The sequence below is a fragment of the Phacochoerus africanus genome, chromosome 3, assembly GCF_016906955.1.
Source record: "Phacochoerus africanus isolate WHEZ1 chromosome 3, ROS_Pafr_v1, whole genome shotgun sequence".
Lineage (NCBI taxonomy): Eukaryota > Metazoa > Chordata > Mammalia > Artiodactyla > Suidae > Phacochoerus > Phacochoerus africanus.
Genome location: NC_062546.1, coordinates 165287697 through 165303976, shown reverse-complemented (window position 1 = coordinate 165303976; position 16280 = coordinate 165287697). Strand labels below are relative to the sequence as shown.

The window sequence follows — 16280 nt, the reverse complement described above, 5'->3', positions numbered from 1 at the left end:
GGCATATGGAAGTTCCTGGGCCAGGGATCTAATTGAAGCCACAGCTGCAACCTACACCACAGCTTCGGAAATGCTGGATCCTGAACCCACTGCACCACAGCGCGAACTCCCCAGTAGTAATTCTAATAACCACTACATTTTAAGTGCTAGGGAATGTTAAGGTAAGTAAGGTTCTAGAGGATGTTAATTACGTGGCCTAGCTAGTACTGTATCCCTAATTAGAGCAAGCATTAAAACTAATCCCCAAGTCTTCTGCCTCTGTCCAGTGCTTACTACATCCCTCACAGTTGCTTTAACCTACTTTTTGGAATGAAATACTTTAAAAATGGATAATGATTATTCACAATGCCTTCTAACATTAATCATCAGAAAGAAGTGAAAAGTTTTAAATCTATTATAGAAAGAGAAACAGATGGCAAATTTTGTAACTATTTTTATATTTAACCTTCAAGTAAAAGAATCAGTTACTGTTCCAGTTTGAAAACATAGCAGTTAAAGACTCTTCCATTTAAGAAGTTATCTTTAGATTTTGGCCCATATCAGGACAGTGGTTTCTGATCTGTCATCCCTGGCAGGCAGCCTGGGTAGGGAAGACAAAGGTTTCACCTTCACCCTCCTGCCTCTGCTTCAATCAGAGCTGGCCTCCGCTTTCTTTGTTTATATTGAGCTTTAAGATAAAAATCCTCTTTGGAAAAAAAAAAAGGATCCTGCTGCTTAAAAAAAAGTTCGAAAGCCAGTGTTCTAGAAAGTGAAGGTACCTCTATATTAGCTACACCAATGGATAAGGTGTACATAGAATGTTATTCATATTAATATTGCTGATAAATCAATTTACTTGAAAAATAAACGAAAACAATTTTTTTGATTTTTAAAAAGAAATCAACTTGTACGGAAGATCTTTAAAGGGCTTTCCATTAACTCTACAGAAGAAATTCTTTGCCTTAAGAGCTGCATCCGTGAAATCAGATTGTTATGATCATTATACAATTACAGATGTGATAAATTCATTTGAGTAATAAAAAAAATGGAAAAAAAAAAAAGAGCTGCATCCAGCATTATCTGAGCCTTCCGTACTTTTATCTTATCTCCTAGCACTTTCTTTTCTCCCCATCCCCCCTTGCATCCTCCCTTATATTAAGGGAGGCGAAACTACTTCTAGTTTAATGCTTTTTTCACTTGCTTCTTTGTTCACTCATTCACCTAACAAGCAGTTATTTTGCAACTACCACATGCCACTGAAAACACAGCACGCACTGACAGACTTGGTCTCTGCTGTCTTAGAGCTTTGGTTTAAAGAAATGGATTACACGTGGAATGAGGGTTGGAAGGTGGTACAAAGAAACAAACAGAACCAAGTATATTCTTTTCAAATTTCTTTGAAAATGTGAGTACCGGGGAGTAGGCAGTATACATAAAACAGGGCATTGTTTCACATTTCTTAGCTTTCTGCTGCGCTCTTCCTTCCATTTGGTAAATTCCTTTAAATTTCATCCTGTAAGATGCAGCCCAGACACCATTTTCTATGACATCTCCCTTGACCTCTCCAGTGAAGTGCCACTACCAAAGCTTTTTACAGATTTCTAGGATTGCCCTTGTCATTGTGTGCATAAGTGTTTGTTTCTTACCTCCAGCTCTTTGAGGGTCCCCAGGAGGTGCTCCGTAATTTTTGAATCTACTTTGAATACAGTGTGCTGCACAGCTGAACAGATTTTTTCCTATTAATTTGAAAGCTTACATAGGGTAATATAGGTAATTCATAATTTTAAAAAACCCTGATATCAGTTAATGTCCTAAATGCAGAAGAAATTTGAAAAGAAGGCTAGGTTCTCTTTGTCTGTTGCTAAGGACAACTGTTTGGAGTGAGATGATCTGCTTTACTCAAAGATAGTAGCAGCCCTGTGTTTGGATTCCCAGGCCTGGTTTCCCACAAGCTTTGCAAATACAGAGATGGGCTGGTGCTTGGGAATGAGAAAGGAGGTCTTTACATAAACATCAGCATTTTGTTAACTTCGATGATAGAAATATGAAGAGAGAAGCCTGTCTCATAAATTCGCTCCTATGTTTTAACATGAAACATATTTTGATCTAATTAAACGTTAAAGACATAAGCTCAGGTCAAAATAAAATAGTTAAATTAAGGATAGCATTTTGTATAATTCATGTACATATGGATTTTGGTTTTTTTCTGTTTTCAAATTTAAAATACTTTTGATTTTCTAGTGAGGCTTATAATACAATAAATATTCAATGCTAAGAGCATATTTCTTTGAAATCTGGATGCTATAGAAATCTTTCCTAACAGGTTTGAGACTTTATTCTACTAGTGAGGAAATAAATTTTCACTTTTGGGGAAAAGAATCAAGTCTGTAGTACTTAAGTTTTTTGGTGTGTTTGTAATACTTAAGTTTTATGATGTAAATTTTAGCTTTGAAAAGAGACACTTATACATGTTAATGTAGACATTCTTAATTCCATGTCAAACTAAGAAACAATAGAGGGAGAATGAGATGAAATTGTGTAACATAATATTAATTTTTAGTAAAGGATAATTTTAAATATCAGATTTTATGCAAAAATCCTATGAGATGCCATGATTTGAGTTTGGCTATGGTAGCACCCCCAAACACCAACATGTAAGACTTCAGTTTGGCAAATGTATCAAGTATCTTAGCAGTGTCACTGACACTTTAACCTAGGCTTCCCCTTCTACAGTGCTATCTTAAGAAAATATTCTGAAACACAAAGTGTTTGCAGCAGTACTCTTTATAATATTGAGAATAGGAAACAATCCAGATATCTGATAATGGACTATTGGTTTAAAAAAATGAAAGAACATTAATATTATGGTTTATCATACAGTAATCAAAACATGTTTGTTGTTAAAAACATGAGGAAATATTTATTCTATAATGGCAAGCACAATAATGAGGATGTGACATTAGATATATTGTTCAGTCTCAATTGTGTATAGAAAAATAATAAAAAATACTGAAAAGGGGAGTTCTCGTTGTGACTCAGCAGGTTAAGAACCCACCTAGTATCCATGAGGATGCAGGCCTTAATCAGTGGGTTAAGGATCCAACCTTGCAGCACAGGTCACGGATGTGGTTCAGATCTGGCATGTTGCTATGGCTATGGTGTAGGCTAGCAGCTACAGCTCTGATTTGACTCCTACTCTGGAAACTTCCATATGCTGTGGGGTGTGACCATTAAAAAAAAAAAAAAACCTGAAAAGGAAAATATAATTTAAATCCAAATAATTATCATATATATGTATATAAATATATATGTATACATGGTTTGGTGTCCTATGTAAGTTTGGTGTCACAACTTACACATGCTGTGAGTCAACTACATAAAATATTTCTGGAGAGGGAAAGAAAGATCAAGAAAATCTGACTAGACACATAGTTTTCCAGTGTCTTCTGTTGAAAGATAAAGTGAAGCATTTGAAAATTTTTAAGAGTTTATTTAGGCAAAAATCCATTCAAATCAGGCAGTGCCAAACCAGAAGTGATTAGAAGTGCTTCTCCGACAGGAGCTGGAGACAGACTTGGACCATGTAGAGACATAAGGAAGCAGAAATCCTATTTGGGTGTCTGTAGTTGGTTGGCTTTGAGCTTTTTTTTTTCTCTTTTGGTCTTTTTTAGGGCGCCACCCATGACATGTGGAAGTTCCCAGGATAGGGGTCAAATTGCAGCTGCAGAGACTAGCCTACACCACAGAGCACAGCAATGCCTGATCAGAGCCGTGTCTGTGACCTACACCACAGCTCATGGCAATTATGGATCCTTAATTCACTGAGCAAAGCCAGGGATCGAACCTGCATCCTCAGGGATACTAGTTAGGTTTGTTACTGCTAAGCCCAACGGGAACTCATATCTTTGAGCTTTAATTTCATAACCTTGAGGCATTTACAGTCTTACATTTTGATTTACTTATGTAAGCTATCACAATTTAGAGCCACCTCAGTCTAGTGGCCTTCTTGTTTAATTAATTTAACATTTATTTTTCCCTACATTTTCCACGTGTTCCACAATAAGTGTGGGTTACTTTTATCATTAAAGATATAGTAACTGTTTAAATAACTACACCTAGAGCTGCTTTTTTCCTGGTGTCTTAGACAAATATATCACACTAACATCATACCTGGGCACAGAGTGAATCCCAGACCCGGGGAGTGGGGAGGGTCCTGAGTAGGACTCTGACTAAAAGTGTGAAATAGGCAGGTAACCACATGGACTCACCAATTAAGTTTCCCACAGATATCTGTATTTTTATGGCATCATCCCTTTATACTCAGGAGACAAAAATAATTTCAGGGGGATTTCTCACGCTGGCGCAGTGGGTTAAGAATCTGACTGCAGTGGCTCAGGTTGCTACAGAGGTACTGGTTTAATCCCTGGCTGGCTCAGTGGATCAAAGGATCTAGCACGGCCACCTGTGACTCAGATATAATCCCTGGCCTGAGAACTTCCACATGCTGTATATGCAGCCGTAATAATAATAATAATAGGAATGATTTTATAAGTAACTAGAAACAGCAGCAAGTTAGAAGTCTGAAAGAATTTGCAGGGTTGAAAGTTTATAGTCAGATACATTCCCTGGCCCAGGAACGTCCATATGATGTGGGTGCAACCATAATAATAATAATAATAATTATTATTATTATTTTATAGGTAATTAGAAACAGCAAGTTAGAAGCCTGAAAGAATTTGGAGGGGGAAAATTTAGAGTCAGTCAATATTTAAAATAACATGAAATCTTTTTCTGATTTTACTCCAGTGTTGCTGGAAAATGTGGGAGAAGAACTGGATCCAATTCTGGAACCTCTTCTACTAAAGCAGACCTTTAAGCAGGGTGGGAGCACGTGTATCCGACTTGGGGACTCCACCATTGAATATTCGCCAGACTTCCGCTTCTATATCACTACCAAGCTGAGAAATCCTCATTACCTTCCTGAAACTTCAGTAAAGGCTAGTATCTAAAATAACGTTTCTTTATCAGATTTCACAATTAATGACTATATTTTCTTCCTGAGCCATAAGAAGAACCAGGTCTTCCAGAGAAAAATGGACATCGTCCTTGCTTGGCATTTCCTGAAATTGCCATAGTAATTTCCCCATGTTGCTTTTGTATGAGCATGTAAGTAATAAAGGAGACTTCAGTATGCAGTGAAAAAAAGACCATAAGAATCTAATTTCGGCAATTGATATTATTCTTAGATTTTCATTGTTAAAAATAGATGGCATGTATGCATATTCTTTCTTTGTAATAAATGATAATATGCTAATTCTTAGAATGAGAATTCAGGAAGAGAATTCCATTCTTGCTTAGAATAAGGTTGCTGCTATCGGATTTTATATAATTACATAAAAGAACTGTTTTCAAATCACTAATTCTTTTAAAATACTAAAAATTCTTTTAGAAAGTAAAGTTACTTTAAAATTTTAGTCAGTGATTTAAAATGACTTGAGATGTCCGTCTGTAACCAAGCTCCTGGAAGCTATCCCCCCCCATTTCTTTTTTTGCTTTTTAGGGCCGCACCTGCTGCATACAGAGGTTCCCAGGCTAGGAATCGAATCGAAGCTACAGCTGCCAGCCTATGCCACAGCCATAGCAATGTAGGATCCAAGCCATGTCTGCGACCTACACCACAGCTCACAGCAATGCCAAATCCTTAACCCATTGAGCAAGGTCAGGGGTCAAACCCGCAACCTCATGGCCTCCTGGTCCAATTCATTTCCACTGCACCTCAACGGGAACTCCAGTTATTCTCTTTTTTTCCCTAGTCCTTAGCCCTGGTTGGCACCTGATAAATGTTTGACAGATATTTGTGAAATGAGCAAATGAGTGAGGGAAGGAAAGAAGCAGAGATGGCTTTCATTTTTAGAAGCTAGAAGCAGAGGACATTAAGAAATACTGATTCAGATTTTGAAAGACACATATGGAGACAAGATTTATCCAGAGAGTTTGAATGCTATCCTTTATTAGAAATATTTAAATTAACATAGGCATTGCTCTTTAGAGTCAGGGGAAGCACTAAGATGGCATAATTCATTCCCTCCAAGCACGATCCCTGCTTTTGAGTGATGTGAAAAGCAAATAAGCTATGTAAAATGCTTACAATAAGGCCCAGCAATAGAAATACAAGAGTGTTAACTATTTAGCGTTATTATTTAACTTTTAAATGTAAGTGAAAGGAGTTCCTATCATGACTCAATGAGTTAAGAACCCAACTAGTATCCATGAGGATGCAGGTTCAATCCCTGGTCTCCCTCAGTGGGTTAAGGATCTGGCATTGCTATGAGCTGTGGTGTAGGTTGCAGATGCAGCTCAGATCCCGTGTTGCTCTGGCTGTGGTGTAGGCTGGCGGCTACAGCTCTGATTCGACCCCTAGCCTAGGAATTTTCATATGCTGCAGGTGTGGCACTAAAGAATAAAATAAGAAATAAAAATTTAAAAAATAAAAATAAATGTAAGTGAAAGAATGGTTTTTTTCAATAAATCACATGGAAAATCCTTTTTACTCTCAGTGAAATCTATGCAAATATCACAAATAATATAAATAATCATTAGTACACTAACAACTAGTTATAGCAGAAGTCATAACCACTGTGGAGAGGAGACTATTTATGACTATTTTATGATTCGAAATCCTTCAGGTCCCTAGAGGGTCTTATTGCTTCATTATTTTTAATTGTTGGGATTGATTAAACAGGGATTAGAAAACATAGTGAGACAGTTAATTGCTTTTGTTTACAAATTACAGTGCTTTCTCTTGATCTTACTTTTAGGATTTTTGATGTACCTTTACTTTCACAAGTACCCAAAGGATGATGCCAAGCTGCTGTCATCCTTTTGAATCTAAATGAAAACAAAACCACGAAAGCCACATTTGTATGATTTTAAATACTTGTTTGTGAACAAACGGCTAGGCTTACAAAATCCTGATCTCAAAAGATCTATAACATTAGTGGAATATAAGCAAGTCCTTCCTTGTGTCTAAATAGAATGAGGTAAAAATTGTACAACATGCATTTCACCAAACTCTGTGACCTGTCCTGTGTATTTGGTTTCTCATGCCAGCAGGAAATATCCTTGAAAGCACTAAATATAATTTTTCCATGAATAAATTCCAAAAGAGTAGAGAATTGCATAACAATATTTAATAACTTTTTTGATTGCTCAGTTTTAAGAATTGCTTATTATCCCATATAAACTTATGATTATGCTCATGTAATCTACACTCAGTGCCATCCAAGGCCCACCATGGGGCAGGCAAGGGGGAAAAGCTTAACCCAAGGACACCACCATGGAGAAGGTGCCTGGCTTTGGGAGGAGGAGAGTGTGGCCCTCACAGGGGTTCCATAAAGAACATTTTACACTTCCTGGTCATGGGAAATTTCTGACAAAAAACGAGATTACTCTGTTCCTGCGAAGGAAATATCCTCTCACTAGGAGAGGTAGGGAGGGAAACACAGGTTCTCCCAACTCAGCAGCTGGAGCTGAGGTACATGCAGACGTTTCATAGTCTGTGTGTGCAAGATTCCACGATCAGTTCACTGCAGCTAAAATGAAAGGCACGTGAAAGGGAGGAGTGGGACATGATGTTCAAGGCTAGATGCCAACTTTAACTCAAGACATGAGGGCAAGCAGACTGCAAAATAGATGCTTAAAAAAGCAGGGGGGAAGTTCCCTGTGGTGCAGCAGGTTAAAGATCAAGTGTTGTCGCTGCACGACTCAGTTTACTGCTGTGCAAGTTTGATCCTTGGCCTGGGACCTGCCACATGCCTTGGGAGTGGCAAAAAAAAAAAAAAAAAAGCAGAGAGGGTCGGGCGGGGGAAGTTGAATTAAGCCAAGGTCAAATGTTACTAGCTTATGAATTTGTTGGTGACCAGAGGCAAAAAGTTTCTGTATTTTATTTCCATGTATTGATGGGTATGTGGAGAGCAGATTGCATAGGGCTGAGGAATGAAATGAGACAGGGACAAAAAGCGTATACAAAGACCATTGTCAGTTTGTATCGTTATGAGGGAACAAAGAGAGATCACTCAGTAGCTGAATGGGATTGTGTGGATGATTTGTTTTTTGCATTTTTAAAAGAGATGTCTAAGCGTGATTACTTTCCCACTTATGGGAAAGACTCAGGAAAGGGGGGATTTTAAGATGTAGGCAACAGAGTGAGACCTGCCTGTAAGAGCTATTAGATACCAGGATAAAGCAGATATTAGCAGACTACAACTTGATGGACAGTGTGGAAATGCACATTCCTTAGTTCACAATAGTGACTGAGTACCATATCATAGTATAATATGCTGTACTGTAATATGATTTATTGCATTATAGTATACATTGTTGTGTTATATAATATGATTACTTATGACAAGTAATCACAGTGTTCTTTTTACTCTTATCTCACTTTGTAAGATCTCCTTTACTTTTTGGCACCGCTAGGATCCTTAAAACATAAATCAGCTAGCCCATCCAAGATGAAGGATAGCTTCCAGCCTGATTCTAATCGATTTGGGGATTAAGGAGTTGTAAGAAATTGGACCAATTTGAAGTAAGAGTAAATTGATCACCACACAAAACCCTTTGAAGTATTACATTTATGACCAAGAGAAACTTGAATGAGCTTTGAATCCAACAATCAAGCTTGACTGTATCCTTAATACAGTCTCTAAAAGTTTCACTTTTCACACTTACTACTATGGCAGAGTCATTTTGAAGCGCATAAGCAGAGGCTGTCTCAGTAGAAACACTGCTGTGATTACTGTGTATTCTTTCATTTTCAGGTGACACTATTAAACTTCATGATCACGTCTGAGGGAATGCAGGATCAACTTTTGGGAATTGTGGTGGCACGAGAAAGGCCCGACCTTGAAGAAGAAAAGCAAGCCTTGATATTACAAGGAGCCGAAAACAAAAGGTTTTAAACGTTATAAAACCCAGAATTATTCTTACTTGTTTCAAGATCACTTAGAATGAATGAAAGTACATTTTAAAGATCTCCTTTGTTAGATTCAGTAGGTACATTGGATGGAAAGACTTAGTGGAAAATATAAGGTTTTACCTTGCCTCTATGTTAATTTGGAAGATTGTGTTGCAGAGTATAATTTTATAAAAGCACTGGGAGAATTAGAGGGCCTGCCACACATCAAAGCCGTATGTTTTCAACTGTTCAAGTTTTAGCGCAAAAGTTTTAGGATTCATTATGTGACTGAGGTTACCTGTTTTCACTGGGGCACAGTCTTGAATAAATAAATTGCTGCAGCCCACTTTCTGCCTGTAATATCTATATCATCGGTAAAAAGGGTAAGGCTTTGTAAGTCATGAAAAATTTCAGAAAATAAATGGAGTGATACTTTCTGTTCATTGGGGGCTGAGATATTTGATGGCAGAGTAGAGTGGCTTAGCATCTCTCTCTCTAGTTACTGCATAAATGACCATTAGAAAGAGAAGTGAAGCAGAAAGTCCTGTCTTTTTGACATTTTGCAAGATAAGAAATTAATTGTATAGCATCACGGTTACGGATGTTCGTCACAATGTAATGCATTTCTTTAGGTTACAAGCTCTTTGTCTCTTATAAAAGAACATACACGTGTAGTGATTTTTAATGATTTCTTCTTCTGCTGAGAACATTGTGTTTTATTCCAGGCAGTTAAAAGAAATAGAAGACAAGATTTTAGAAGTCCTTTCATCTTCAGAAGGCAATATATTAGAAGATGAAACTGCCATTAAGATATTATCTTCCTCCAAGGCTTTGGCTAATGAGATTTCTCAAAAGCAGGAAGTAGCCGAGGAGACAGAGAAAAAGATTGATACCACCCGCATGGGCTATCGACCTATTGCTGTTCATTCCACCATCCTGTTTTTTTCTATTGCTGATTTAGCTAACATTGAGCCCATGTACCAATACTCACTGACCTGGTTTATTAACCTTTTCATCCTGTCTATTGAAAATTCAGAGAAATCAGAAATTTTGTCAAAAAGGTACGTAAAAGCAATGCTAATTAATAGTAATTTTAAACTAGTGCATGGAAAATACATAGTGATCAATGTCCTTCATTGTTGCTTCAGGGAGTGGTGTGTACTTCACAGCCACATAGCTAGAATGAACTTGATTAATAACTGTACCAGAAATAGATTTGAGGGTTGGAAACTGAACAGATGTGATCAAATTCAGTCTGTCAGGAAACTGTTTACAGAGATATGGGATTATAATGCCATTCTAAAAAGAGGAAGCATTTACCTCTGTTTATCATTTACAGAATATAGTTATGATTGGAGGTATGGAAAGAGAAGGCAATACTCCTAAAAGATAGGACTCTTACTCTCTGAAAGCTTGCATTCCACAAGCTACAGATTCACATTTTGATATACACGTATATACAGTTTGTCTGATAACAGGGTTTTTAAAGGAAATAGTCTATCATGATTATTATGTTGTTCTTATTTATATGAAATATTTTCCTGTTGGCTATTACAGTAAGTAATGGAATTAAGGCCTACTTAATGGTAAGTCTATAAGAGAAAAAAAGTTCATTTTATTTGTTGTCAGTGAGATAAATTTTAGTTTGGCATTAAAACATGTTTTTAATAGAGTCTAACATTAAATTATGTCTTAAACAAAGAAAATAATTGCCACCTTTGCCCTTTATAACTTTATTGATCAGTATGGAGCTAGGTACTTCAGTTTCCTAATTCTTCATACCCACAAAGGAAACTTAGTTTACTGCTTAACATAATTAAGAAAAATCTTTTAGAAATCCGAAATTCTCATCTCCTGAAATCTGAATTGAATTCCTTTCATTTATCATGGTAGAATTTTGCCAAAATTTAAATGTTCTTAGACTGAGCGATTTTCAGTTAGTATCATTCATTTTTTTGCAAACTTGCATGTAAGACTAATGTAGGTATAAGACTGACACTTGGCTTAACAAACAACTTTTTTAAATCTTTGCCCATGAAAAGGAGAAGAAAAGGAGGAAGAGGATTTATCTTTAGGGAAGGAATGCATGATGATAGAGTTTAAAGTTTCTTTTTATACTACAATATTTGAAAATGTTTCCTTTATTTCTCTATCTCTTCCAGTATCTTGACATTTTCAAGGTTAACAAGGATTACTGAAATACCGAAATCAAAAATTTGTGACTTTTCTTAGAAAAGTCCCCAACCATTTACATTACATTATTTACTCAAACAGGCATGTCTAGTTTTCACGCTAGATCCCAAGTTCCTGGAGGCAAGGATTTAAAAAAATACGTTCCTAGAAATGAGAACTTGTCACAGAGCTGATCACATGGAGTGACACAGTAAATCATCTTCTGCTTTTTGCTGCAGTTCTTAATTTCTACCTTGGTTAAAACAAGACCACCAGAATGCTATCATTTTAGTTAGTTTAAAATCAAAGTTTGGCTGGAGTCTAGAGAAAAAACTTTTGTTTTATCTCTTAAAAGACACATTTTGTGTACAAGATTTAAAAATTAGGACACATTTGTGCTTTAAAAATAGTTATTGGCTCTTTCATTATCTTATTATATCTCATCCACAGATATGAAATCTGCTTCTTCATAACTGTGACATAGCTTATGATGTATAGAAAATCAGATTCTTGTACCCAGATCTAAGATTTGAATGAAATCCAGAAAACAAAATATGACTTTCTCTTTTTAGTTAAAATCCTTTAATTTAGAAACAATAAGATTATATTGGTGACCACAGCAATGTTAAAAGTATAATTCTGGAGCCAACGAATAAATAGGAAAAATGCACTTGAAAACTTTTATTGAAGATATACATACAAAAACATGCAGAATTCAGAAGTATTCGCTTGATAAATTTTCATAAGTGAGCACTCAGGTCAATACATAGAACATTATCAACAGTCCAGAGAGCACTCTGTGACCCCTTTTAGTCGCTCTAACCCCTACCCTGAAGGTAATCACGATCCTGACTTTGAACACTAGAGATGAGTTTTGCCTATGTTAAAACACCATGTAAGTGAAATCACATGGTCTGTGCTTTCTTTTTTCCCCTAGCCTCTTGCACTTAACATCGTGTTTGTGAAGTTGGTATTGTTTTGTATAGTGCCGTGGTATATTCACTTTCATTGTTAAATAGCATTCCATGTGCTCCTATACTGTTGGGAAGTGTAAAAGCAAATCTTTTCCCAATTCAGAAATTTTCTCCACAAAGTGGTAGAGAAAAAAAAAAAAAAAAACAGGTTTTTATTGAGTAAATATTAAACCAGAATGTGACCTGCATCACCAGCAATCCACTAAGATATTGGAAAAACAGAAATCTCCTAACTTTACTGACTGAGTTAGCAAACTGGCTTCATCCAGAAGAAAAACAAATGTCTCTCATCTTTATGACAGGATGTAGTTTTACAACTAAAAGCCAGGTGCCCATGAAGACAGCTCTCAGGTCTTTGAGAAGGACATTCTTGGGTCATAAATCTGACAAAAGACCTACCTAGTGTTCACAATAATTTATATGTATTTCAAAGAGGCAAGAAACTACTTATAATTTTTCCTATTTATTTTTATTATAACTGATTTACAGTGTTCTGTCAGGTTCTGCTCTACAGTAAAGTGACCCAGTTATATGTATATTTATACATTCTTTTTCTCACATTACCCTCCATCATGTTCTATCATAAAAGTAAATGCTCTTGAAAAAGGAGAGAGAAATACCTTTAAAAATTTTTTGATATGAAAAAAATTAAACCTCTTTTTTTTTTTTTTGCCTTTTCACTATACCACAAATTATTCATTCGTTGTACTGTTAAGGACATTTGGGTAGCTTCCAGTTTGGGGCTATTTTACATTTTTGCTGTCCTGAACACTCTTGTACATGTCTTTCATATATACACTTGACTGGTAGATATATATCCAGGCATGGAATTGATGTTCACAGGGTATGCATATATTCCATTTTAATAAATATTGCCAAATAGAGTTTCACAGTGGCTACAACAAGAGACTTTGTCAGTAGTCTCATTTAATCTTCCCTTTTTTTTTTAAGGAAAAAGAAGCTAGCTCCCATTCACAAGTCGAAAATAGAGTTCTCATGGGAATCATTTGTTTATTTGTCAATCATTGATAAATATCAGATAACCTTTAAATATATACAACTTTTACTTGTCAATCATACCTCAGTAAAGCTGGGGGAAAAATCACCAAAATCGGATAACCTGTGGACTCTGGGCAGCTGTAGGATTATAGCAAAATAATAAAGGCAAAGAAAGCATGTGACTTTTTGCAGCAAACTACTAAATTGTTTGAGAGTCTTAAAATTGGTCTAAAATTATCTCTTATTTCCTTTTATTCAGAGATAAAAATTATTTCATTTTTGTCTTCTGATAGTTGTTGTTCATAATAATCATTTAATTTTGACACCAAACATACATTATAGCTACTATGGTATATACCATGAAATAGGCGTAATAATAGGGATTATCTGTTTTTTATAAAATTTAATACATCAGAATTTATTATAGCAAAATTAATAACTGCAGCAAAAAATAAGTACAGAAACAAAAATCTAACTAGAATATAGCTTTGTTACAGGAACCAAACAAATTAATTACTAACTCTCTCTCTCCTCTATCTTAGAAATACACGTAAGATGACATGAGTATGCACACAGTTTCTTTTCCTTCTACCTATTTCAAAATAGTTTTGTCATGTTATTAAATACTTTTCTAAAATATAATTTTTAGTAGCTGCACAATATACCTTTTTATGAATGCACCAAAATTTTCTCTTGTGAGACTGGCACATGGTCTCCAACTTTTGTATTATAAATAACTGCAATAAATACAAATCTCCACATCATTAATTATTTCCTTGGGCTAAATCTCAAAATTAGAACAAAGGTGTTCACTTCTTTCAGATTCCTGATATAAATTCCTTTCCTGTAAGTTTATTCAAATGTACAACTCCATCAGAGGACCCTGAATGATCTTACAGTACTGCGTCATGAATCAGCATTGAAAATAATAATTTTGATCCTCTCATACTTTAACAGATTTTTAAAATATCAGTTTTAACCTGCATTTTTATCACTAATCAAACTGAATTTGAATTTCTGGTATGATTGATCCTTATAATTTTCCTTTTGATCTTCCTATCTACAAGAGGAAATTTTTCTTAAGTGCAGAAATTTTTATTTTATTCTAGAGAGACCAAATTTGAGTCACCCTATATTAATTCTACTGTTACAGATGTGAGAAATTAAATGCCAAGTGTGGAAAAACCATCTATTAGCAAAAAAGTAAGGACAGGAATGGTATGATTATTTTAAATCTTCCAAAAATTCAGCTATATTTCAGCAACTAGTTTTAAGACCCTTTCTATCAAGCCTTTTACAGACTTCTCAGAAGTAAAATATATGAATTTGTTATAATTCTTTTTATGGGAATGCTGACAGGGAATAATTAAAGAAATAGGGAGGTAAGGAAAAAACTAGAGCTGGGATGATATACAGCTCAGGATAAGAGTCTGGAAATAGCCAAGATATGGTTGTGCTGCTAGACTTTTTTTTTTTTTTCTAGACATATTAAGAAAGGCCAATATAATGTTGCTTATTCATAATCAACCTTCACTAATTTTTCCCTTAGATAATTGATCTGTTTGATAGTTGAGGTCATTAATCTATGTCAATAATTAGCTCTCTACAATTATTTTTAGCCAACTGTTTATTTCTATTATAACTGCTAAAACCAATGTAATAAAAATATGTTTTAAATTTTTGTCTCAGTGGTAGTTTATTCTTCATGAGATAATTAGTGAAAATGCTTAAAGTGCTAGATTCATGCTAAGAATTATTGTGAATACAGAACACACAAGTTAATGCTTAGAAGCTGTTAGTTGCAAATATTGTGATTATTCATATTTCTGTGTTTATGTGGTAAATAAAAATATAGGTTATCAAGTTTTATATTTCTCCTGCTTTTATGGATTTATGAGCCGAGTAACACACTACTAAACAATGTTAATTTAATAAAGGAGCTTTAAATGAACTTTAGTCTGTTCATTTACTATAAAATATAAAATATTTGGAAGTGTTGATGGAATAAGGAAGTCCAATTTTATCCCAAGACATGTTTTATAAAAATAGTCCAAAAACTATTAAGTGTAAGAGATTAATATACTGTGCATTGGCTTTTTTTCCCAGAAAGAAAATTAAGTTTTTTTAAAAGACCAGTCTATGGTAAAAATGCAGTTCTACTCAAGTGCTTCTACATTGTGTAGCTCTCAAATTGGTGCTCCCAGTTAATAAAGATCCTTGATTGTTTTGGGAGTAATTGACCAGAAAGCTTATTAGAAGAGCATATGTCTAAATGGTTTATAATAATTTTCCTCAAGTGCATTTTTTGAAAGGATAATGCATTTTTATTTATTTATTTTTCTTCTATTGACCCTTAGGCTTCAAATTCTCAAGGATCATTTCACTTATTCACTTTATGTTAATGTCTGCCGATCCCTTTTTGAAAAGGATAAACTACTCTTTTCCTTTTGCCTTACTGTAAATCTGATGATACATGAGCATTCGGTCAGTACTATTTTAATTTATAGTGAAAAAGCCATATTAATGTTAATTGATTAATGTATGAATTAGTGTGGGGACATACACAAAAGATTGTAAATAGTAATTATCATAATTAATGCCAGAAATCACAACTAGACTGAAATTTCACAGAGGTGAAAAATAATCAGCATGCATTGTGTAACTACTACTTAAATTGTTGTATGTTTTAATTTAAAATAGTTTCTATCAGAATCTCATATAAGTATGCATATAAATTTACTAAATATGTATTACACCAAGTAATAATATAAAAGGTAATGTTTTTAGGACCTTTTGCAATTTTGTCAAATCTAACCATTGGGCTTAACAGTAACATTTATTAATTTTTTTATGTGTTTCAAATCAATTTACTTAAGCTATAGGAATCACTTTAAGAATGGTAAATTCGGAGTTCCCGTTGTGGCGCAGTGGTTAACGAATCCGACTAGGAATCATGAGGTTGCGGGTTCGGTCCCTGCCCTTGCTCGGTGGGTTAACGATCCGGCGTTGCAGTGAGCTGTGGTGTAGGTTGCAGACGCGGCTCGGATCCCACTTTGCTGTGGCTCTGGCGTAGGCCGGTGGCTACAGCTCCGATTCAACCCCTAGCCTGGGAACCTCCATATGCCGCGGGAGCGGCCCAAGAAATAGCAACAACAAAAAACAAAAAACAACAACAAAAAAAAAAGAATGGTAAATTCACT

The 16280-nt window shown here is 35.2% G+C and overlaps 1 protein-coding gene across 1 annotated transcript in view; it reads left to right on the top strand.

Annotated features, from left to right (window-relative positions):
- DNAH7 (dynein axonemal heavy chain 7) overlaps window positions 1–16280 on the top strand; it is a 275667-nt gene that overhangs the window by 194727 nt on the left and 64660 nt on the right. The window contains exons 48-51 of the mRNA XM_047773110.1: window positions 4786–4976; window positions 8799–8932; window positions 9661–9996; window positions 15438–15564. Of these exons, the coding sequence (XP_047629066.1) occupies window positions 4786–4976; window positions 8799–8932; window positions 9661–9996; window positions 15438–15564 (788 nt within the window). The remainder of the gene's footprint in view (window positions 1–4785; window positions 4977–8798; window positions 8933–9660; window positions 9997–15437; window positions 15565–16280) is intronic.